The 26,016-nt window shown below is 36.0% G+C and overlaps 1 protein-coding gene across 5 annotated transcripts in view; it reads left to right on the forward strand.

Annotated features, from left to right (window-relative positions):
- STRN (striatin) overlaps window positions 1–10,038 on the forward strand; it is a 119,570-nt gene extending 109,532 nt beyond the window's left edge. For all 5 annotated transcript variants that reach the window (XM_525732.8, XM_016948352.4, XM_016948353.4 and 2 more), the window contains 4 exons: window positions 1,645–1,785; window positions 5,885–5,992; window positions 7,193–7,279; window positions 7,368–10,038. In XM_525732.8, coding sequence (XP_525732.2) covers window positions 1,645–1,785; window positions 5,885–5,992; window positions 7,193–7,279; window positions 7,368–7,537 — 506 coding nt within the window. In that variant the 3' untranslated portion in view covers window positions 7,538–10,038. The remainder of the gene's footprint in view (window positions 1–1,644; window positions 1,786–5,884; window positions 5,993–7,192; window positions 7,280–7,367) is intronic.
- Window positions 10,039–26,016: the final 15,978 nt, after the last annotated feature.

Genomic DNA, 26,016 nt, shown 5'->3' on the forward strand with positions numbered 1-26,016 from the left:
TGACGGTTCTGTACAGGAAGCATAGCAACTTTTCTTTGGCTTCTGGGGAGGCCTCAAGCAATTTACAATCATGGTGGAAGTCAAAGGGACAGGAGGCATGTTTTACATGGCCGGAGCAGGAGGAAGAAGGGGGTGGGACCTACTTTTAAACAACCAAATCTTGTGAGAACTCTATCACGAGAATAGCACCAAAGGGGAAAATCCACCCCATGATCCAATCACCTCCCGCCAGGCCGTATCTCCAACATTGGGGATTACGTTTGGCAGGAGACTTGAGTGGGGACACAGATCCAAACCGTATGAAAGATAGAACATTTCCTTTATCTCCCCAAAGTTCCTTCGTGTCTTTCCAAGTCAATTCCCTCCTCTCCTTATTCCCAGCCAGAGGTACCCACTGTTGTGGTTTCTTTCATCATAGATTAGTTTTATCTACTCAAACGTCATGTAAATGGAATAGTACAGTATGTGTTTTTTGTATCTTGCTTTTATTCTTCATTATAATGTTTTTGAAATTCATTTGTGTTATATCAATTATTTCTTTCATTTTTATTTGGTAGTATTTCATTAAGCCATAATTTGTCTATTCATTTATATCTTGATGGATATTTGGGTTGTCTCTAGTTTTTTGCTATTTTGAGCAAGGCTGCTATGAACATTCATATATTTTCATTATAGGTGTGTAGAGACTTAGAATTGCTGGGCTTTCAGGTGGATGTTTATTTTACTTTATGTGAAGTCACTAAAAATTTTTCAAAAAAATTTTGTGGTTGTACCATTTTACACCTTTGACAGCAGTGTATGAGCATTCCAGTTGCTCTGCATCCTTACAAACATACAGTATTGTCAGTCTGTTTAGCCATTCTGGTGGATGTGTAGTAGTATTTCATCATAGTTTATTTGCATTTCTTTGATGGCTAATTTTGAGGAGCATTTCTTTTGTTTGCTTATTGGTTATTTGTGTATCTTCTTCTGCAGTATACACATTTTTGAACTGTTAGCTTGCTGTAGTTAGATTTTGAGCCAAATGAAAAAAATCAGATTATTATATTCACTTTATATGTTTCCTTCTATTTTTATCTTTATAAATAAGCTCTAAGTTTTCATGTATTCTAGATGGTAAATAAAAATACCCTCTGTATTCTTGAGCTATTATAACTTCTTTCCAGGCTTTGATGAGTTGTCTTCATATAGTATTTGCATGACTCTAACGATAAATAATAATTTTAAATTTTACTTTTTAATTTCTCTATTTTTGATGAGCTAACATTCCTAATAAGAGATGGGTTTTTTAAAATGAAGAATTCCCACTATGTCACTCTAAGCTTGAGGTTGGGCGGAAGCAGCAAAATTTGTAATTCATACATGTTTTCCATTTGCTTTCTGAATAAAGGCTTGCATTCCATGAATATATCAGTTGAGTAACAGGTAGAAGATCTGCTAAGCAGGTAAGGGAAATAAATAGACTAGGGCTAAAAGTTACAAAGAAATAATCTCCAATGAATAGTTATGAGCTAATTCTTATTCTAATGGTAAGCCTTGTTTACTTCTTAAGGAAACCATGCCATTTTTTGTTTTGCTCTATTTTAAGCACATTGTCAAGTAGATGGTTTAATTGCCATTCTATTTCAATATGTTCTCTTTCAGAACTGGGAATCCCTGCCTCTGTGGATCTAGTGAGCAGTGACCCGAGCCATATGGTAGCATCATTCAGCAAGGGATATACAAGCATTTTTAACATGGAAACACAACAACGCATTCTCACTTTAGAATCCAATGTAGATACAAGTATGCATACCAATTTTAAATTGTCTGTGTTTATTTTTTTAACTTAATCAAAATTACGACTACTAGAGTCAGCTGTGAAAAATATTTGTCATTATAAAGCTTTCTGTCTCTTAACTCTCAGAACACAGTTACTTAGAAGGTTGTAATTATTTACCTTTTAAGAATTTGGGTTAAGTTTATGTACATTTATAACTATACTGTTTGAAATAGCATTTGAGCTGTTATGGGTCAAGTTTTATTTTATACTAAATGATTAATTTTCAATTCTATTTGAAGAAAGCCGTATTTATTCTGAATAGGAGATTCTGTTTTTCATTTCTCGTAATTTCATATTTTAAATCAACTTAATTTTATATTAATAGTATGATTTGGTACAGCTCAATACAGATCATGTTGTGGCACTCAGAATTCCAAACCTGAAGCTTCTTATTGGATGCAGGAAGTCAGGAAATAAATGCTTTTTCAGGTTATGAAGAAGATATTACAGACTCTTTTTTGGTTTTTGGCTTTCTTAACCATTGCTTTCTGTCCTTAGCCATAATCTAGACAATCACAGTTTAGGTTGCAGTTGATGAAGAATACGACATACATATACTGTTGTTTTAATCTGAGAACTAGCTTTAAAAGTGATGATATGTTGTGTGTGTGCACATGCATGTGTGAACATGTACATGCATATGTGTACATATGTTCTTGTGGTGTTCTTACTCTCTGTCTCTCTCTCTCTCAAAAAGTTTCTTTATTCCATTGTGGTTTTCATCATTTTCCCTTCCTAACCTGTTGTTCATTGTTTTCTTCTGATATGCTGAGACTTGTTTGGGGAAGTAAGCATGAATAGAACTTTGAGCTACTTGGATGTAAACGAGAGAGACAGGAAAATAAATTAAACTCAGATGATAGAATTGGAAAAGGAGAATTTTTTTCAGCAAGAAATTACAGGTTTTAGACTCTCAATAAATTTAAAATCATGTTTAAGTATATGACTCAAAGCTACAGTAGCAAAATAAAAAACTAATATGAAATTAGAATGGATGAGAACATTTTTGTAATTACCTTCAGAGATTATTTGGCCAATTTGTGAACATCCTGAGTGGAAATAGTGCTTTTTAATGACTGCAGGTTAATAAGATGTCAAGTCTGGTAGATAAGATGGATAAAGAGAACTAGGCGAGTGAGTCCACATTTTCCCCCAAGAGATGTGACTCTAAATTAATAGGACTTTTTACTTGACACTGGAAACATTTTGAGAAAACTTCCAAGAATGTTTTTAACAAAGGCAACATTACTGGAATAAATGATCATTATTTTGAGTTGTAATATGTCCTGACATTTTCTAAATTATGTTTTTTACTTTTAAAGTTGTATAAAGCAAACTTAAATTAGTCTCTTATTATGTTTTACTGTGAACTACCCCTTGTTATTTATAATTGATTGTGTTGTTCTGTTTTGGAATTTAGCATATTTTTTTTAAAAAATGAAAGGACCAAACAAGCTTCAAGGAGAAAGTGAGTTTTATATAGAGTTTAAAGTGATGAAGGATGTTTGTTAGAAAAGGAATAAATTACCCTTCTTCTCATTGATGTCAATGGCGATTTGACTGTGGTAAAGTCAAAGGTAGTTGAAGCAGATACGTCACAAGCTAGGTATGAGTAGTGTTCTTTGCATTCTGCTGACTTCTCTGATTTATCATCAAGTGGAGAAGCTTCCTTAAAAGTGTTACCAAATAAGAACTTTCTTTTGCCTGTTTCCATGATTTGATTTCCATCATATTTATTTTCTAGCTCTCAAAGCAATTGAGGCTATTCTCTGAAACGTCTCTCTCAGAATATGTGGGATATTTCACTTAAAGTATTTCTTTTTTTGTTGTTACTGTTATTCTCTTGCTGGACTTTACAACGGGTGTTGCTCAATGGAGTATTATCTGTGGAGGAAATAATGCGTAGTCTGAATTTTATAAATAAACATCTCTTTGTTTAGGATCTAAACCAGGTGTAACTGACAACTTATTCCACATGGTCAAGTGAGTTTTTGTTTTATTTTTTTTTTTTTTGAGACAGAGTCTCGCTCTGTTGCCCAGGCTGGAGTGCAGTGGTGCGATCTCAGCTCACTGCAACCTCCACCTCCTGGGCTCGAGCGATTCTCCTGTCTCAGCCTCCCAAGTAGCTGGGACCACAGGCTTGTGCCACCGTATCTGGTTCATTTTTGTATTTTGCGTAGAGACAGAGTTTCACCATGTTGGCCAGGCTGGTCTCGAACTCCTGACCTCAAGTGATCCGCCTGCCTCGGCCTTCTAAAGTGCTGCGATTACAGGTGTGAGCCACCGTGCCCAGCCACATTTTATATTTAAATAACAGGCTGGGTAATTACCTGCCACTAGCATTGGGAAAAGACTGTCTTCAGTTTTTAAGATGTTATATTTCTAGGAGCCACATGAAAATCCTGTAAGATTAGACTATTTTTAGCTGTATTTTCTATTATGTGAATATAAACTTGTAATACCTATTCTAGGGTTCAAAAAATTTTTTAAACTCTATTTTGAAATAATTTTAAACTTGCAGAAAAGGTACAAAAATAGTACGAGAACTTCTGGCTACCCTTCACACATATTTAGCAGTTTTTAACATTTTGTCACATTTGCTTTTTCACTCTATATATGTGTATAATTTTTAATTCTGAACCATATGAGAGACGTCATGCTCCTATTCCCCTAGATCCTTTAGCGTGTAATTCTAAGAACAAGGTCATTCTCTGATGTAGTGTATTACAATGATCAAAATCAGGAAACTTAACATTGACACAATACTATTATCTGAATTACTATTTATATTCAAATTTTGAGAGTTGTTCCAGTAATATATTTTACAAGGACATCCCTTCCTCTCCCTGGACCATAATTTAATTTTTAAAACTTTGACATACCTTCAATTAGTGTTTTCTTTATGTCAGTTTTTCTTTTCTCTTAAAAAAAGCTTAACAGAAATCACTGAGGTTTTAAATTACTGATTTCTTTTTAATAAAAGCCTTTCAGGCAGAATGTGTGATCCTTTAGGAACCAATTTTGACAGTTGTGTGATCTGCATGAACCGTCAGGTTGGGAGAGAGTCAGAAGTTAGAATAGGTACTGATTTTGTCACCTGATTGTGGAGGAGTCACAACTTTTTCTGAACCTTGATGTGTTCACTGTAATATAGGCTTAATGATATGTGCTTGCCTGTCTCATTGTGTGTATAATTGAAGTTTCTTTGGAACTTACTAACACAAAAAATACAGTTAGGATGCTGACTTTTAGGATTCCAAACCTGGTTCTGTCAAATGACCATTTCTATTATGATAAGGAAGAGTGATAAAGGGATTTAAGGATTAAGAAGCCCTCTTTGTCATATATATCTTTAAATGATAATGATGTGATACAGAACTTTGTATGCAAAAAGAGCTGAGATTTGAATTTGAGAATTATCTCCATGTAAGTGATGATAGAACTTACTTAAAGTAGCAAAATCTCACAGAACATTGTAGAATGAACAACGTTAGTGGCTCTAGACTAAGCCTTAGATGGCATCCACATATAGCAGGAAATTGTAATTTATAAATATTTCCAGATTTATCAGGCAATTCTCTTTCCTAACATTGAAATTTTGAAAACAATCACAGAATAAATGAACTAAAGACAAATAATGCAAGTCACATTATTACTTTTTCTTTTTCTTTTTTCTTTTCTTTTTTTGAAATGGAGTCTCGCTCTGACACCTAGGCTGGAATGCAGTGGCACGATCTCGGCTCACTGCAACTTCCATCTCCCGGGTTCAAGTGATTTTCCTGCCTCAGCCTCCTGAGTAGCTGGAACTACAGGCACGCACCACCACACTCGGCTAATTTTTGTATTTTTAATAGAGACAGGGTTTCACCATGTTGGCCAGGATGGTCTCGATCTCCTGACCTCGTGATCCACCCGCCTTGGCCTCCCAACGTGCCGGGATTACAGGCGTGAGCCACCGCAGCCGGCCTACTTTTTCAGTCTCTTAGGTAGATAATTCAGTTCTCCTTTGTGTGAAAAATATCTTTGACTAAGTTGTGTTGCTTTTTAATTTTTTCTTTTTAGCAGCCAACTCTTCCTGCCAAATAAATAGAGTCATCAGTCATCCTACTCTTCCGATCAGCATCACTGCTCATGAAGACAGGCACATCAAATTCTATGATAACAATACAGGTAAGAATTTATTAAGAATTGATTTTTATTAAAGCAAAAAAAAAAAAATCCCTACCACAGGTAGGCTAATTTTGGTGTCTGTTGGTGGTTTCGTAGTCAGGGAATAGGCACTGAACCCCAAATACTCTCCCGTTTCAGTTTCTCTTCACTCTATCCAAATCTGCTAAGACTAGTCTTTATTATACAATACAGAATCATTTTGGTTTATTTAATAGTGAGCAGATGCTATATGTAGGCTTTAGAGCCAAGGTTATCACTAGGGACACCAGGAAAAGTTCACTCAAATACAAATAAAAATGATCTGTTGCTGTGATCTATTGTAGTATTATATATTGGGGAAAAGTAGAAACATGGGAAATAGAGGCATATGGTCATTATATTTTGTTTAAAGTTGTTCAATTATTGAATAGCATTATTCAATATTCAATTATTCCATTACCAAATAGCCTTTTTTAGTGTTGCAGATGGAAAACCTCCAGGTCATTGTATTCATTTTTCCATAGACTAATCTTTTCTGTATTATAAAACTGACTAGTTGGTCCTCATTGATTTGAATTGTGCATGGAGATTTGCCCAAGTTTTATTTTATTACATTTCACCAGTATAAAGGAAATTTAGGAAGCACTGTGCTGGGAGGAAAGCACCCTATATTAGCTGCCATATTTACCTAAGTATCTGCCTTGTTAATATGTTGACTTTTGCTGACTTTGTTTAGCTGCTGGTGATGAATCATTTAATATTTAAAATTTTTTTCTGTATGTTGTATCCACCAAAATTGTGGCCATGTTTTCTTTCTGTCCCTTTTTCCTTGCCTCATTGTTTTCTCTCTGTGAATTTGAATTCTGTGTTTCCACAACTCATAATTTGCCAGTAGCTAAAGAATGCAAAGGAGGTGATTAATAATGTCTAAGTTCTAATTAACCAACGTGGCTTAAGGGTTGTGTGTAGAAATTACTGACTTCTATATTGTGGCTTAAAAGACAAAAGTGTAATCTAAAATTTGAGGTTTTTTTGGTTTTCCATATCATTGCCATGACTAGAGGCAAGAGGGAGACATGTTGTTTTAGGTGATGGAAAAAGCTATTAATACAGTAAGCACACAGAGAGGGATGACTGGAGAAACCAGCATGACATGGTAGCTGGCAAATATTGAAGATGAGGAAAGGCATTAATAAGGAGTAACAATCTCTTTTTCCAAAGGCAAACTGATCCACTCGATGGTAGCCCACCTAGAAGCTGTTACAAGTTTAGCAGTTGATCCCAATGGCCTTTACTTGATGTCTGGCAGTGAGTACCTCAACTATGGATTATTTATTTGTCCTTACCATTTTCATGTTAATGTAATTTTTCCTTTTAATTTTTTTTTTGGATATAGGTCATGACTGTTCAATACGTTTATGGAATCTAGAAAGTAAGACGTGTATCCAAGAATTCACAGCTCATCGAAAAAAGTTTGAAGAATCGATTCATGATGTAGCTTTCCACCCATCCAAATGCTATATAGCCAGTGCTGGAGCTGACGCACTGGCTAAAGTCTTTGTATGACGCAATGCATCATCTTCACCTTCTAGCTGTTTATAAGTAATCAACTGCACAAAAGAGATACAGAAGACGAGGGCCAGAATCATCTCGTCCTGCCCTTTTGTTCTGCTGAAGGAGCACAGAGAACATTTGTTGAAGTATAGTTTTGCAATTCATATACTGTTTTCTAAAACTAAGGTTTGTTCAGGTTGCTGCAAGCTCAGCTGAATCTGTGAGCCTGAGATCTGTTTCAAATTTCCCCCCAATAGGCGCCTTTATTTCTGAGGTTGTTCTAATTCGCTAGGCAGGCCTGAGCGAATACAAGTTTAGCTTGTCCCTGTTGAGTAAGTAGGGCATGCTACAATGGATGATTTAAAAGCTTGATAGCTGGGACTGAATAGAAGAAAACGGGAAACTTAGACCAAGTTCTCCCCTGAGAAATCTTGTTAAACACATTAAGTAGTCAAAATAGTAATCTTTATCATATCTGCCATATTAACCCCTTTGTGTATAATGACCAGGCAGTGTTAAACTCAGTTTTTAATTTGACTCTCCTTTCAGCTGTTCACATAAAGCACCTGGCAAAGCATTTTACCTGTTAGAGGGAGAAAAATGCAATAATATGTTAAATATATTATTATTCAGAAATGCTAAACAAATAGTTTGCAAGCAGATTTCTATATTGTATTACAGTTTTGAAAATAGATTTGGTATCATTCTAAAGTTTAGCTATCAAGCACTCACCATTGTGAAGAATAGTTGATCGACTCTGCTTTTACTAACAGATTTAACTTATTCAGGTTTGAAATTCTGTTTATTTTTAAGGGTAAACAGGGCATATCTCTTTAATAATTTCTATTTTAAAATTCACTTTATTCATGTGACATTTATAGTACCAGAGTGATTATTTCATACCAATGAAATCTTACTTTTCAGTGACTGAAAAGATAGAATTTATTTGCTAATAATCATTTATCAACACCCACCTAATCATGCTTCAGATGATCTGTGCTCTTTCTTCTTTGTCACGTTCAAGTTATCTGACATCTACCAAGAACAGTTCATAATTATTAATAGTCCAAAGAGTATGGTTAACTTCACGCAGCTGCTTTTGCAGAAGCACTAATAAAAACAAATATTTTGTACCCTAGAAGTCCTCTATTAATCCCTGTAAGAATCTCCTGGAAACCTGGATGAAAGAGTTTAATGCCAAATATTGGCTAAAAAGTTCTGTCTTTCTCTCTCCCTATTCCCCCCCCATTGTTTCATTGAGATATACATGTTTTAATGGGCAGTGTATCAGTATTGTTTCTGGGGAAATCCACACCTTAAAAGGCTAGGCTTCCCCAGCCCAACTTACCTGTGACCCACCTACATGTGGTCAGCTTTTGGGATTCTGAGGACCCCGCTATCTAGACCTAGTCTCCTGTCATACAGACATTATTTCTATAGTGGTTTATGTCTCTCTTACTCTTTGTCCCAGATGACAGAGACCAATCTAGAAATTGGAAATAAATTATTAACGTCCAACTTTCCACCAAAAAATATATAAATAGGCTCTTAGATTTTAAAAATATTAAATCTATAGATATTTTAACCAATTAAAACAATTTCTACATATTCCATTCCCCACATTTTCCATCGTCATAACAATGATGCTTCTCATGACACGTACATCTACTCCTTGAAAAAGTATTCTGGTGGTGGTGTGGCTAATGATTGACAAATATTTCTGTAAAATTTCTGCCTGTTTGCCTCTAGAATTCTGCATTATACAGGCAAATTTTCTTTAAAGACCTGTGCTAAATTTGCCTGATTTTCATACAGATATGCTGTAGTAATACAGCTACCTTTTCATTTCATCTTTGTGCTTTGGTTAACAAGCAGGCTCAAGAGACTGCTTTGTGTAATTAAATGAATTGACCTAAACATGAGCTATCAGGTGAATACTTAATATTTCCATGCAGATACAGAATTCCATATTGCGTTCAGTAAATTTCTTTTGGTTCTTCACAGTGAAGAAAGAATGTTTCTAACCTAACATTTGTAGAAGGATACTGGAAAATTCCTTCCAGGAAGGAAGGAAGGAAGATGCCATTACTTGGTGTATTTATGATGGATGACCACAAAGCTATTGTTCTACCAGTTATTGTTTTAATTACCTTCTAAGATCTTCAGTTACTGCTTTATTAACGTCACTGAAATTCTAAAAACCAGGACATTCTTCCCCCGTTCATTTTATGCTTCATGGTTGAAATTTTTCTGTCAGTGAGTGGAAAATAACCATGAGATACATAGACTGTAGCGCAAATGGAACTGTTGAAAGTTCCTTAGAAAGCCAGTGCTGTGGCATTGGAGACTACGGAGAGAGTCTTCTCTACCAGCACTGCATGATCTCAGCCTAGAAATGAGCCAAAGCTGTCTTCCAACCAGAGTAGCATATACATGTGTCTGACTTTTCCCCTAGCCTGTTGAACATTCAATGAAAATTCACAGAATGAACAAATTCAATGTTTAAACAGCCATTGAAATGCTTTCATAGTGCTTCATTTGTAAATATTTTGTTTGAAATGTATTGGAATAGTATGAAAATTAGCGGGAGGTTTGGATCCCTGCCTTATTTTCATATGCTGTGGATACATCTCTGGGAGCTTGCAGCACCCTTCTCAAAACTCAACTGTCATATGGAGCTCATTTGCTGCTCAAACCATAGACAGATTATTTAACAAAAGTAATACAATGACCTTAAGTATTTTTCTATTGAACAAGTTTAACAACTTTTGCCATTAAACAAATACTTAGTTATGCAAAGTATTTCGCTTTTATAATCATTTTAGTTATGACTAAAAGGGGGGAAATTGAGCTGCATAACTGATGATGAACTTTGAGAGAAATTTTTTTTTAAATCTGACTTTCATTCCTTCAGTATTCTTGCTATAAATTTCTTTTGGAGATAATGATGAAGATTTATTTGAAAATGTCTAAAATGTATGTATATTTTATAAATATATATTATATATATTGTAAGAATATATATAATATATAAACTATATATATATATATATATATATATATAAAAACCATAGGTGCATTTTACTGTTTTGTATTTTCATTTTTGGAGGTAGTATACACAGCAGATAATGATGAGTATGATGAGTGTTGTGCTGTTTGCTTTTGCAGTATAATATATAGTTCTAAGTGTTTAAATTACTGTATATACAATATTCATTATAGGCTAGCATGCTTGTTTTAAAGACTGTCATTCTAGTGTATTAAAATCTGAATGTAAGAAAACCTGGCTATTCAAATGTGAATTGAAAAATATTTTATTCTCAGTACTGAACTATTTCCATTGAACATTCAGACTTTTTAACAAAAACAAATATCATCAAGAAGGCAATAGCTAGAAAATGAGAGGTGCCTTTAAAAAAAAAAAAATGCAGCCTTACAGTGAGGGTGAAGATTGAGTTTGGGGAGGGGGTGGGAGGGGGGGCACAGAGAGAGAGAGAGAGTTAGTGTGTGTGTGTGCATGCATGTGTGTGTGTGTGTGTGTGTTTACCAATCTGTGAAGGTCCTGATTTGTGACCATCAATGTCTTTTTAATGTATCTGCTCAACTTCTAGGACTTCAGGGGACATTTCATGCGCTTTGTGCTCTTCTGAGCACCATATATACTTTCCAAGAATTTTGAATGTGAATTCCTAGAAATTTCAGTAGAGAAAACAATAGCTATTCTTTAATTATAGTAAAGTTCAGGTAGAAGGAGAAATTATTTGTTCACCAAAATTATGGGATCTCATTAATGTTGGCTAAGTAAATGTAATTTTTTAAAGGCTCACTTTTTAATACTTCATATATTTCCCTCTTACAAAACAGCATGTCATGAAGTTCTTATGTGGTAAAGATTCAACTAGTAAATATTTTTAGGTTAAATACCTGAACTAGTTAAAATTCCACCTAAGAATAGTCTTAAAATATTTAAATAGCATCTCTCATATCTACCTCTTTGTCATTGCTGCCATTTTAACTGAAGCAAATCTTTATGACATCTGAAATGATGGTTGGATGCAATTAAAAAAAAATCTATGTTGGTGCTTTTCTCAGGCTTTGTCATTTAAGTTATATTGTATTAAGATGTCACAAATCAGACTGAAAGGCTTAGAATTAATTTTGTTTTTCTTTGAAAGAATTGCTTAAAATTAACCATCAATGTTTTTAGTGAGTGGAGATAATGAATCTTTGGTTGGTGTATGTCTGTGTAATGTTTTCAACCAATAGCCAAATAATTATTGAACTTACATGAAAAAGAGTTCTAAGTATAATTTTATTTAGATTACTTTTTTCTTTGAAAGTGACTACAAGACTATTAAGTACATAATCATTCATTTTATTTACTCAGAAGTTGCCTCTCCATTACTGTTAACTTGTTTAGTAATTTATATAATTGCAGTACTTTTAAGTGTTGGACACTGGGATTCAGGTTGTACAAAGTAGTAGCTGACAAAAAATATGTATATTTTTGTGAAATGTATCAAGCCCTAAAGTTCATTTTAGAGAAAGGCCCAGAAAAACATATCTGTGTTTAAAAACAAAGGACAGGTCATTCGTCAATTTGAATCATTTTTACTTTTGCCACTACAAACTTTTTAATTGGCAATATCCATCATCCAACTGGATATTCATGTCAGTGTAAGGGATGCCAGGTTGACAAAGTATTTAACAGATCCTTTCAGTTTTTGTTTTGTTTTTTTAATTCTAAAAAAAACAAATGTTAGGCCAAACAGATCCCTAGATCCCACTCATTGATTCTGGCGGTATTCCTAAAGTGGTGCTTAGGGGGTCAGAATTTTCTGGATCTTTGCTAATCCAAGCTTTAGATTTAATTTAACCAGGACCACATGCTTGTCATCTCTCTGATGCAAATTTTCAAAATCATTTTAATTTAGATTCTAATGTCTGCCTGGGTTTTTAACAGGCTGTGAACCAGTGAGTGCCTTGTTAATGTAGAATGATTTTTTCCCCCCTGGGTGGGTGTTAGTTAGCTCCTCTCTGAAAATGTCTCAGAGAATGGTATTTTAATTGACTTGTAGAGAGCTGCTAAATTTGTTATTATCAGCAATCAGAAAGTCTTTGGTCTACCACACATCTCCCTCCCTACTATCTCTTCATTGTTTGGCTGAAGTTTGCCTCTTGTGAGAAAACAATACAACTCCCCTTCTCCACACGCTTTTTTTCCAGCCCAGATTAATAGGTATCCCCTACCCTCATCCCAACTCTATGATCTAATACCTGTTTTTAGGAGGAACCACTTCTTTTTAATATTGAAATCTGCTGGTTACTTTATGTTTTCTCAAGTTCAGTTGACTAGAGCTGACCACAGGGTGTCATCAATTCAGATTCCTAAATAATCCTTTCTCTCCACACCCAGTCCTCCAGCTGGTGAGCCCTGGGCCAGATTGTTTGATCTTCAGGTATTTTAAATTTTAGTTACATCAATTAATGTAAATTAATCCAAATGCTAATTTTTGTGGTGCAAGAAGTTTCTTATGTAAATTCAGGGTATGGATAAGCTAATTAAGATATCCATCTTTGGTGGCTCTAAGTGTATTATTTGTTTTTAAATAAAGTGTACAAATATAGATAACATGCTATAGGTGTCTCATGAATTGGAATATTTGTCAGATTTGGGATCTAGCTGTGGCTTTACAGTAATCAGTTAAATTAACATAGTCTGATTTGGGGCTTTTGGGGGAGGAGTTGTAGAGGGGTGCAGAGAAATAAAAGGATATTAGACAGTATACGTGAGTCCAAAATTAATGAACCAGTCTTAATTACTGATTGTGAGGAAGGAGGAGAAGTTTATAGAGAATTTGGGCCTCTGAAAAGCCAAATTAAAATAGCTTCTAGGATTGGGTCAGTGATACTTTCAGAGACACATATGTTTAATGAATAGGTTTTATGTTTTTCAAATGTTCAGTTTAAATGGCTTTTAAAATTTATACACATATATAAATACAATGTTTTTATTTTTTCTTTGTTTCACTACTTAACAGACACACACAAGCCTTCCACACTCCCTGCCCATTCAAATCAACATTATTTTTCAAGGCCTTTGGCCTGCCCAGAACTCACAGTCTTTTTGTTCCAATCAGGATCCACAATACAATATGAAATTTAAAAGGCATCTCTTCTGATATCCTTGAAACTATCCACCATTGTTTGGTGTTCTGTATGCTGGTATACTAATGAGTATTATATCCTTTGGTATGTACACACATTTTCAGTAGTGTTGGAAACACCTCTTTTATCTTTTTAATGAGAACTGAGACATGATTAGCTTGAGTAATTTTGGAGTAATCTATCTCAGGAGGTCATTAAGACTCCAAAAATTATTCATGGATTGATGAACCTCCTGGGGTCAGCCTAAGATTGCCAGGTAGTATTCTGACCTCCTCTGGGTTTCCCAAGATCACTGATGTTTTGCAGGGTCCCAGCATTGTCCTGGCACATAAAATATTCCCAGAACACCTTGGGAGTCAGGCATACCTTTTAACCTAAACATTATAATCATGGAGCATCCCTCCACCTGTTACTTTCAGGATGACCAGAACACTCCAGTTCTCTAAGGAAGCACTGACATACGGCTCTGAAAATTGGAATCCGTTTTCTGAAACACAAATTTTAACTCAGTAAGTTTTGTATACCAAACGATTCAAAACCCACCAAACATAAAATGACTCGCTTCTAAGTATCACTCAAACCCTACAAAACCTAACCCTTTCCTTATTCCTAATTGATATTTCACTAAAGGTAGTGGTAGTTTCAGTTAGATTGGAAGTCATTATTTGGGTGAGCAAAGTCTGCAATAACCTACTGATAGGAAGAACCTACTGATAGGAAGGACCTATTTCATAGAAAAGTATCTTGTCCTTGGTGATTTAGCCATTCACCTTACATGAAGAGTGGTCCAGATGCCAGCTCCACATTGACTTTTTCTGTGTACCTCTTTAGGTAATTAACCCAGTGATGTAAAGGAGAGCCCACAGTAAAACATCTGTTAAACAGCACTTGGAGTACTATAGTGTTATTAATTTATGTGCTATAATTTCTTATGCCATCATAAAATCTAGTGTATGTACCAGGTTCCCAATCAATTGCCTCAAACAAAAGATTTTTAAAAATTCTAATAGCATCAAATTAAGGGTAATGGTAGAGAAACCCATCATCCACAATTAAGTATGCCCAAACTGAAAACTTTAAGAAAAAAATCACATGGAAAGCAACATTTTACATTAATCATGAGTTGTAGAAATAAACAGCTTGTGGTTTGTATATGTGCTGAAATGTTAAAGTATGCTGGCATCCAACTACTTCCCTTTGGAAATGGGACCAAGACAGTAATTTTTCATGCATTAACAAAATTAACTTAGAGCAAAAGTCATTTTATCAGAAACAGTTTATTTTGGGGGCTGGATAACTTGGGTGAGAGTGTGGGGAAAGAAGTACCTTACCAAAAAGGAGAAGCAACTGACCCTGTGGCCTGAGCCACATTGTCTTCCATTTCAACTTCAATGGGCTGGCAGTATACCACTTCTGACCTCAAAGAATGAATGGTTCCAATTCTGGCTTGTCATTGGTCCTTGTTATCTAAATTAAATATTTTTAGGAAATATATCAAAAGTATCCTAGAGCCCCGTGGCAAAGTGTCAGAGGAAATAGTTTTCATTATATTTTAGGAAGCTGTAAAAACATAAGCCCAAGTATTTTGTGTCATCTGCATATGTCAGGATGAAGACCAGGCATGTAAGAAATATCCTAAAGTAGCCAAGTGATAATCTCATGAAAAAATATGAGACTCGTTTTTACAGAGTGAGTTCTCTTTTGAATGGTTTTGACTATGCTTTTAAAAACATTTTTAAAATGTACTTACATCTTTTTCGATAGCCCACGCATTTCAGAATATCCTCTTGATAGAATAATATCACTCAGTATGATTTTTAGAAAAAGAAAAACTCGGTGGTCTCATATCTTTTGACAGTTGTTTGTGAAATAACTCCCCCACAACCTTCCCAGTACTCAACTGCTATGTAAGAATGCTTTCTTATGTGGTAAATGTCTCAGTATTTTGCTGCCTGGTATTTGTTCAGTTTCCTTGTATATCTCAGGGTCGGAAGGAATCAGGCTTTCTCCCAACTCGGAAACATTCAGACTTACTTTTTTTTTGGTCAGCCTTTTAACAAGCAAGACAATAAACTCCTTTTGTCAGAATCGATTTGATTTAAAAAAAAAAAAAGACTGTGCTCCTTATTTCTCATTGCTGTAGAATACTTAGGAATACACATCTACTAATTACAATTAAAAAATAAGAGAATCTTTAGAAACATCATTGCTTTCTGGAGGTAGAAATTTTGAACTTGAAGATTGTAGTTCCAGGCAATTTTGTGCCCCTGAGGTGTCCAATTGATAATATAGCTTGCCTCTGCTAATAAATACACAAAAGTTTTCTTTCCTGTGATTTTCAGAAATTATTTTTGGAATACAAAGATTAATAAGGAATATGTGATGTTTATCTCCTGCATTTCAAAATCTTCTGGATTTTTTTTGAGGCATGAGGAGCAGGTAATGAGATTTTTTTTCTGAATATCTTGATTCTCTCCCTTAACCCAGATTTTGCATATTATGCATTGCTCATTTGTCACCTACAAAAATAAAAGTTAATGATTATTTGTTTGCTTTTGTCTATATAAGCTCCCTAAGGCACAGACCATGTTCGTTTTTCTTATGTTCCTCTTAGCACTGTGCCTGGTGCCTTGCCATATAAAAGGTACCCTATAAATATTTGTTGGCTGAGTAATCAGAGAGCCCATTTCAAAATCTAAATTATCCAAATCATCAAAGACCAAAAAAAAAAAAAAAAAAAAAAATCTCTTGACAGTTGATGCTCAAATGCATTTGGTTCTGTGGAGCTTATCCTGAGATTGAGGTCTGCACCTTGACTGGAGAGGAATTTGGACTTTACCTCCCAGGTAGCAACAAAATGCCTGAGTAGCAACGTCTTTATACTGCACAGTTCCAGTCCTGCCTGCATGAAAACTGAGCAGAGCATGTTGGGGACAGGAAGGTGTCCCTAAACCCTGTTGATGACCTCCCATCTATCCCCGGACCCCCATATCTCCTCTGCTCATCCCCTGTTCCCCACTGGCCTCTGATGAGTTGAAAGGGAGCTTTCCTAGCCTGGAACCTGAGCCCGCCTTGATTATCCTGGGCTCAGAACAGGTCCACTTCCACACTCTTTCCTTGCAACCTACAGATGGCCCTACTGACTGCTTTTGTCCAGGAGAAAGAGGAACCTCCCAGTGGGATCTTGTCAGGAAAGGCATCCCTCTGGGGAGCTTTCTTTGGAGAGGAAAATTCTGGGACAAAGTTCCTCAGGATGCTCTCAGGCTGGTTTTTGTCTTGAAGATTTTATAATAATTATACCAATGTTTATTAACTCTCCTAGGAACATCCCTGTCTTTGGTTTTCTGACAGCACTCCAGCAGGGCCCAGGGCTTTAGCTGAACAGTGCAATTGTTTTAGGAATAAAAAAGTCAACAAGTTAGAGACCAACTATTTATATTTAATATTCAAATGACTTTAAATCATTAAAAGAATCAGCAAATTACATATGAAATATTCAACGAATAATCTCAACATTAAACATATACCATGTAAGAACTGTCATTAAAATTACTAAAAATATGATTCCTTTAAGATCAGTTCAACACAGAAGAAAGCAGGAATTTGGCCTGGACATAGGACATTTATTGTCTGTTAGATTTTAGACAAGTCAGCTCTTCTAAATTGGCTTCTCATCTATGAAATGGGGGTAATAGATCTGCCTAATTAGGTTGATTTGAGATAACGGATGTAAAACACCTAATAAAATAAGCATCCAGCAAATGACTTGTTCACTTTCTGAATACAGACTTCTGGTCATGTAGTTCTGTCACACTCCTGATAGCTTCTAGAACATCAGGGTTTTAGGAGAAATAGGTTAAAATGAACATCAAGAGTAGCAGAAGACTACTTTCCTTAATATTTGAGTGCCAGCTATATGCCACACAGTTCTAGTTGCTGGCAGTCAGCAGTAAACAAAAACTTCACCTCATGCAGCACATTCCAGGTGGGGGAACAAGTGAAATATACGGAATATTAGTGATAAGTGCAGAGGAAAAAAAAGTAGAGCAGGGAAGGGGGATGATTTGATGTTTTTCAGGTTAAGAAAGTGACACAAATGAATTTAAACGCAAAAAATTAACAATAAATATATAAAGATTCATAATGGCAAAACGAATCATGTCCCATCATACCCCTTCATTCCTACCTCCCTGATATGTATCTTTCTAATTATTCATACAAATGTGTATACCCAGCTATTACATATGGGGTTTTATTCTACATATTATACTGCACTTGCTTTTTCTAATATAATGTGTATCATGAGCACCTTACAAATTTTTAAAGGTCTCTCAAATTTCTCAGTAAACACATACAGTCTAACATTAATGAGAAGATATTTTGGTGGGCAGTTTGCTTTAAATAAATGGGATCATGTACGTTCTCTGCATCTCACATTTCTCATTTAACAATATAGGATGAGAATTTCTCTAAGTCTATCATAGCTCTTATTTCCTTTTTATTATTACAATAAACATTCCTGTGTATGTGTTTGTCACCATGATGGTTTTACGTCTGCGGAATAGATTCCCTGGAGTAGGATTGCTGCATTGAGGAGTATGTATATTTAAATTTTTAAATAAATATTGACAGATTGTTTCCAAAAGTGGCCGGAACAGTTCGTATTTCCATCAGTAAATGTATAAAAACACTTTTCCCTTAATACTCATGGCAATAACTATTGTAAGATTAAAAAATACATAGAAAAAAGAAAAAAATCCTGGTGGATGTAGTGATTTTTCAGTGTTATTTTAATTTCCATTTTCCTGACTACTATAAATGTAGACATCTTTTCAAATGTTTTGGTCATCTGGATTGCACTCAGAACTGAATTATCTATTCAAAGTTCTGTAGGTTAGAACTCCAGGGAAACTCAACTGGGCTGTCTGTTGAAGGCCCAACAAGGCTGAAATGAAAGTGTCTTCCAGGGTGGGTACTCAACTGAAGCTCTGAGGAGGAATTCACTTCCAGCCTCATTAAAGTCAGAGGATGGAGGTCCCTGTCTCCTAGCTGACTGTCAAATCTGATCCTTTAGAGGTTGCTCCGTGGTCCTTGCACGTGGTCCCTTCCACCTCCAAAGCTTGCCAGGGTGCATCAAATTCTTTTTATACTTTGACTCTACTTCTACCAGCCAGAGAAAACTGCTTTTAAAGGGCTCTTGTGACTAGTTTAAGCACACCCAGATATGTTAAGGTCAACTGATTAGTAGCTTTAATTACATCTGCCAAGTCCCTCTGCCCTGCAATGTAGCATCACCCATGGAAGTAACATGAGGGGCAGAGTTCATGGGGGCTATCTTGGAATTCTGCCTACCATAAATATTCATAGTTATACCTTTATATACATTTTTAAATTTTTCTTATTTTTGGTCCATATGTTTGTACGTTTGTCTTTTTAGTTAACTAGTTTGTGAAAGCATTTTGTATGTTGTTTAATATATGTTCAGATTTTCTTCTCTTGGATGCAAACATTTTTTTCCAACTCTTGTAAGTTGTCTATTGACCACATTCATAAGTACTTTTTCCAAATAAAACTTTGCCTTTTGAATTTCACTTGAGTGAATTGCATATTTGCATTTTAAAATGTTTATTTTGTCATTTTATTAAAATTTTGCCCATGTTCCACTGTGTTTTTTAAAATTTGCAGGTGCTCTTTTTATACTACATGTAAACCCTTTTTCTTACTATTTGCCAGTGTTTTTCTCCAAAACTATATTATTTTTGTTGACCATGTTTATAATACCTTTTCTCATTTAAAACTTTATATTAGGGCTGGGCAGGGTGGCTCACGCCTGTAATTTCAGCACGTTGGAAGGCTGAGGCAGGAGTATCGCTTGAGCCCAGGAGTTTGAGACTGGCATGGGCAACATAGTGAGACCTCGTTTCTACATACAATTTTTAAAATACTGGCTGAGCATGGTGGCACACACCCATAATTCCAGTTACCCCGGAGGTTGAGGTAGGAGAATGGCTTGAGCCCAGCAGGTGGAGTCAAGATCGCTCCACTGCACTCCAGCCTGGGCGACAGTGAGACCATGTCCCCAAAAAAACAAACCCGAAAAACTTTTTATTAGTAGATCTTCAAGTATACTTATATATAAAATATAGGCATTTGTGACTATAAGCTTTTGGAAGTATTCTTTATTGATTAAGAAGGTTTCCATTCCTGGGTGGCATGTATAGGCCACTAGAATGGCTTCTACATTTTTTGTTTTTTGGTTTTGGTTTTCTACATTTATGTCTTTACTCCATTTGTATGTGTGTGTGTGTGTGTGTGTAGAATGCAAACAGTCCAACTAAATTTCTTCCAAGTGGGTTGCCAGTGTAGCACTCTATTAAACAAACTACCTTTTCCCAATGAATTGAAACACCAGCATTATCATATATTAAATTTATATATTTAATGAGGTTTATTTCTCAATATGCCATGCTGTTTCACTTACAATTCTCCTTTCATATGACAATATCATATGGATTCAGTTATTGGTGGCCTTATAATATGGTCAGGAGAGCTTTTCCCCTTCCCAAGCCCCTGCCCACTGTTCTTTTTACTGCCTTTGTTGGCTATCCTCAGCATTTGAAGTTTGTAATAATTTAATCCAATTAGGAGTTAAAATTACATTAAATTTACATATTAATTTGGGGAAGTTTGACCCACAATACTGTCTTCCCATCTGAGAACATCATATCATTTTCTGTTTGGATCTTATTTATATCTTTAGTAAGATTTGAGAGTTTAAGTTCTTTGCCTTTAAAAAATTTTTAATATATTCTTATTTTGGTCACTATTGTGACCATTTTCATTTATAAGAGCTTATTACAAATAAAGAGAGGAGCCGGGTGCATGGCTCATGCCTGTAATCCCAGCACATTGGGAGGCTGAGGTAGGAGGATTGCTTGAGCCCAGGAGTTCCAGACCAGCCCGGGCAAAATAGCAAAACCCCATCTCTTAAAAAAAAAAAAAAAAAATTAAGAAAATACATTTTAAAATACACAGAGAAAATCTGTTTTTGTATGCTTATATACAGCAAACATTGTAAATGCTTACTAAATCTCATGAATTATAGCAGTTTTTCACTAGAGTCTCGAGATTTTTAGAAATACAATTGGGACATTCACAAAAATAATTTGATCTTGTCTTTTTCAGTGTTTGACTGATTCTTTTCTGAAGTTTTTGTTGTCTAGAAACTCCAATGTGGTGTTGAGTCATAATGGTAAAAGTAGGCCTCCCTGTCTATTATTAACTTTAGTGGAAATGGTTTTGGTATTTAGTTATTTAGAGTATTTTACTTGTTATTTGGTAAATAATCTCTATTTTATTTAAATAGGTTCTTTCCTGTTTTCCCAGGAGATCTTATTTAAAGAATGGCTGCTGAATTTCATCAAATGCCTTCTTAGCATCTTTTGATGTGATCATGAGTAGTAACTCTTCTTTAAGCTGTTGACTAACCAATTGTGTGTATGAAGTTGACATTAAAACATGCTTGCCTCCTTGAAATAAACCCTATTTGGTCATATATGTTGTTGTTTTCATATAAGTCCTTGTTTCAGTTGCTAGTCTTTTATTTGGAGCTTTAGCATGCATATTCATAGATTAGTCTTACTGTTTTATTTAAGGGTCTCTACTTTCAACTTTTCTTTATTCCTTCATTTTAAGTGTGTTTCCTGTAAGCTGCCTATTTCTAGGTCTTCCAGGAAAGAAACTGGCTGGTAGTTTCTTTCAGTGGATATATTGGGTGTTCACTGATTTTGTTTTATTATGTTCATTATTTTACTTCATTGTTTCTTTTCGTTTTTGCTGGATTGATGAAGTCATTATTCACTTCCTGTCTTTCTCATGTTAATGTGAGATTTCTACTCTGCGTTTCTCTTTCAAAATTATCTTCATTCATAATCAGATATCTTCCTGCTACTCTATGAAAAAACAGAATCACTCTAATCTTCACTAACCCCCTACCAACCTGAAACAAAAAAATGTGATTTTTAGAATACCTTCACTTCCTGTGCCTCTCCAAAATAAGTGATGCTTAAAGATGCTATTACTTTCCCTTTCCCCATTCTTTGTCTGCGTCTTTGGTTTTGCTGTTATAATTTAATTTCTATACTTTTAGACTACTTAAATTTCCATTTCAGGGTCTTATATCAATAATGTTAGTATTTTCCTCACATATTTCCAGATGGTCTGTCATTATTTTGATAGAGAAGCAGTCACATCAGTGTTTCTTAAGCATTTTGGCATTTTAAGTGGGACAATTCTTTGTCATGTAGAACTACCTCTCATGCATTTTGTGTCATGTAGAACTGCCTCCCCTCCCCTCCCCTGGCCTCCCCTTGCCAGATGAGGACACAGCAAGAAGGGAGCTATCTGTAAGCCATAAAGAGAGCCTCACCAGAACTCAACCATGGTGGCATCTTGATCTTGGACTTCTAGCCTTCAGACTGAGAAATAAAATTTGTTTATTTAAGTCACCCAGTCTCTCATATTTTGTTATGGAAGCCCAAGCTGACTGTATACAGACAGCAAAGGAAATCTTCCCAGAGGCCCTCCAAAAGACTTCCCACATATCTCATTGGCCAGAACATTGGCCGCCTCTACATTTAAGGGATGTTGAGAAAAAGTATCTCACTTTTCTGCCTCTATAGGAAATAACAAATTCCAGCCAACAAATTGTCTCTGCCACAACTGTCTTTAGTCCTTCATTCCTATTTTGCAATTTCCCTGTTAAAATAATTAATTGGGAGCCATTAGGCTGAGACACCTCCAGCACCTTGGGTTCTCATGTAAGCACAATGTACACAGTAAAATGAAACTTAACCAATCAGAAACTGCCAACTAACCTCTAATTAGGGACTGTCCACTTTAACCAAGCAGTTATTTTCCTCATCTTGCTTCCTTGAATACTGTATTAGTCACGGTTCTTTTAGAGGGACAGAACTAGTAAGATATATATATATATGTGTGTATATATATATTATATATATATGGGAGTTTATTAAGTATTAACTCTTACACTCACAAGGTCTCACAATAGGCCATCTGCCAGCTCAGGAGCAAGGAAAGCCAGTCCAAGTTCCAAAACTTGGAGTCTGATGTTTGAGGGCAGGAAGCATTCAGAATGGTTGAAAGATGTAGGCCGGGAAGCTAGGCCCATTTTGTCACTTCACATTTTTCTGCCTGTTTTATATTCGCTGGTGGCTGATTAGATGGTGCCCACCTGATTAAGGGTGGGTCTGCCTTTCCCTGCCCCTGACTCAAATGTTCATCTCCTTTGGCAACACCCTCTCAGACACACCCAGGATCAATATTGCATCCTTAATCCAATCAAGTAGACACTCAATATTAACCATCACAAACAGCTTATACCTTTTTACCTCCTCAGTGGAGTGCTGAACTGCTTGCAATCTGGTGATGCCTGATGTATGAATTGCTGAATGCTCAAACTCATTAAAATTTTGATGCACCTAAGTTCATCTTTTAATATCTCCCCCATCCTGATTATAAAAAGTAATAAATGTAATTTGTAGACCAAGTCCTAATATCCTGACTCTTGAAAACAGTGCTTTACCTACAGAATGGAAGAAAAATTTTGCAATCTATCCATCTGAGAAAGGTCTAGTATCTGGAATCTACAAGTAACTTAAACAAATTTACAAGAAAAAAAACAACCCCATCAAAAAGTGGGCAAAAGATATGAACAGACACTTCTCAAAAGAAGACATTTATGCAACCAACAGACATAAAAAAAAGATAATCACTGGTCATTAGAGAAAAGCAAATGAAAACCACAATAAGATACCATCTCGCTCCAGTCAGAATGGCGATTATTAAAAAGTCAGGAAACAATAGATGCTGGAAAGGATATGGAGAAATAGGAACGCTTTTACACTGTTGGTGGGAGTGTAAACTGGTTCAATCATTGTGGAAGACACTGTGGCAATTCCTCAAGGATTTAGAACCAGAAAGAAATACAATTTGACCCAGCAATCCCATTACTGGGTATATACCCAAAGGATTATAAGTCATTCTACTATAAAGACACATGCACACATAGGTTTATTGCAGCACTATTTACAATAGCAAAGACTTGGAACCAACCCAAATGCCCATCAATGATAGATTAGATAAAGAAAAAGTGGCGCATATACACCATGGAATATTATGCAGCCATAAAAAAGAATGAGATCATGTCCTTTGCAGGGACATGGATGAAGCTGGAAGCCATCATTCTCAGCAAACTAACATGGAACAGAAAACCAAACACTGCATGTTCTCACTCATAAGTGGGAGTTGAACAATGAGAACACATGGACACAGGGAGGGGTACAACAAACGCTGGGGCCTGTCGGGGTTGGGGGAAGGGGAGGGATAGCATTAGGACAAACACCTAATGCATGAGGGGCTTAAAACCTAGATGACAGGTTGATAGGTGTGGCAAACCACCATGGCTCATGTATACCTATGTAACGAACCTGCACATTGTGCACGTGTATCTTGGAACTTAAAGTGAAATTTTAAAAAAAATATGGTATATATATACACCATGGAACACTACTCGCCATAAAAAGGAATGAAATAACGGCATTGCCAGGAGACTGGATGGAATTAGAGATCATTTTCTAAGTGAAGTAACTCATTTCACTTAGAATGGAAAACCAAACATCGTATGTTCTCACTCATAAGTGGGAGCTAAGCTATGAGGACACAAAGGCATAAGAATGATACAATGGACTTTTGGGGACTCCGGGGACTCAGCGGAAAGGGTGGGAGGGGGGTGAGGGATAAAAGACTACACATTGGGTACAGTGTATACTGCTCCGGTGATGGGTGAACCAAAATCTCGGAAATCACCACTAAAGAACTTGTTCATGTAACCAAACTCCACCTGTTCCCCAAAAATCTATTGAAATAAAAAAAAATTTAAGGAAAAAAAAATAATAAAAAACAGTGGCTAAAGTCACCTTCCAAATGCAACATCTGCTTGCTTCATGGTACATCACAATCATTCTAATCTTGTCAATTTTCGGCTTGGAATTCACTCACTACTATTTGAAGAATGATCAAACATCAAGCTCTGGTTAATAGACTTCCTGTTATGCAAATTCTGAAGAACTCTACCTTCCTGCTTATATCCCTGAGTATGTCCCTAAGGTTGTATTTAAATTTTACTTCAGATGATTCTTCCCGTAATCTTTCTCCTCCAAGTGGATTATCTTTCACAACCTAGAAGAGGATGGGTCACCTTCCTGAAGATGTTGAAAGTACTTAAGAAACGTCATGGCCGTGCGCAGCGGCTCACGCTTGTAATCCCAGCACTTTGGGAGGCCGAGGCGGGCGGATCACCTGAGGTCAGGAGCTCGAGACCAGCTTGACCAACATGGCGAAACCGCGTCTCTACTAAAAATACAAAAATTAGCTGGGCGTTGTGGCATATGCCTGTAATCCCAGCTACTCGGGAGGCTGAGGGAGGAGAATCGCTTGAACACAGGAGGCGTAGGTTGTGGTGAGCCGAGATGGCGCCATTGCACTCCAGCCTGGGCAACAACAGCAAAACTCCATCTCAAAAAAAAAAAAAGTCATAAAAATAAGCTTCTTTGGGCTGACCAATATAAAAATTCCCACATCTTGTATGAAAAGTGGAATTATTTTGCTCTTAAAGACCAAATTCTGTTTCTAAGCAATATGGAGTAACAAGGACTAGAATGATCTTCCTCTCTTAAAACCAAATTCTGTTTCTAAGCAATATGGAGTAACAAGGACTAGAATGATCTTCCTCTCTTAAACAATTTTTCATAAAAGAGAGAAAACAGAACAATAGAAGCAGGTTTCAGGCATTGAAAAACAGGTAGCACAAGACAATAGCCCCTGTGAGAGAGGAAACTAATTTCCCAGTCTACTGCTCAGAGAGAGTGTTCATGATTCAGTGCAGGAAGGGACAACCCAGGCAGACTATAGAGGTTTCTGTGAGTTGAGAATACAGAGTTGGGAGTTTGCAAAGGCCAAAGTAACTAGCGTTTGCAGGGAAGAATACCACAAGAGAGTTCTGGAGATCTGAACTGAACTCTACCCTGTCTTCAGCTGAGTACTGATAAGTACAAGATGTGAGCAACCTATCAGAGGCTGGGGAAAGAGTTACCCAAAAGGCGCAGGAAGAACAGTATCCTTATGTTGCATAGGGCTGAGAATAGTTAATGTTTCCACCAGCCGCAGAGAAAAATCTCATATAACATGAGGCATAATGGTTAAAAATTTCCCAAATATCACAAAAACTATAAATTTACAGATCC

Source organism: Pan troglodytes, chromosome 12, assembly GCF_028858775.2.
Source record: "Pan troglodytes isolate AG18354 chromosome 12, NHGRI_mPanTro3-v2.0_pri, whole genome shotgun sequence".
In the NCBI taxonomy this organism is placed as follows: Eukaryota; Metazoa; Chordata; class Mammalia; order Primates; family Hominidae; genus Pan; species Pan troglodytes.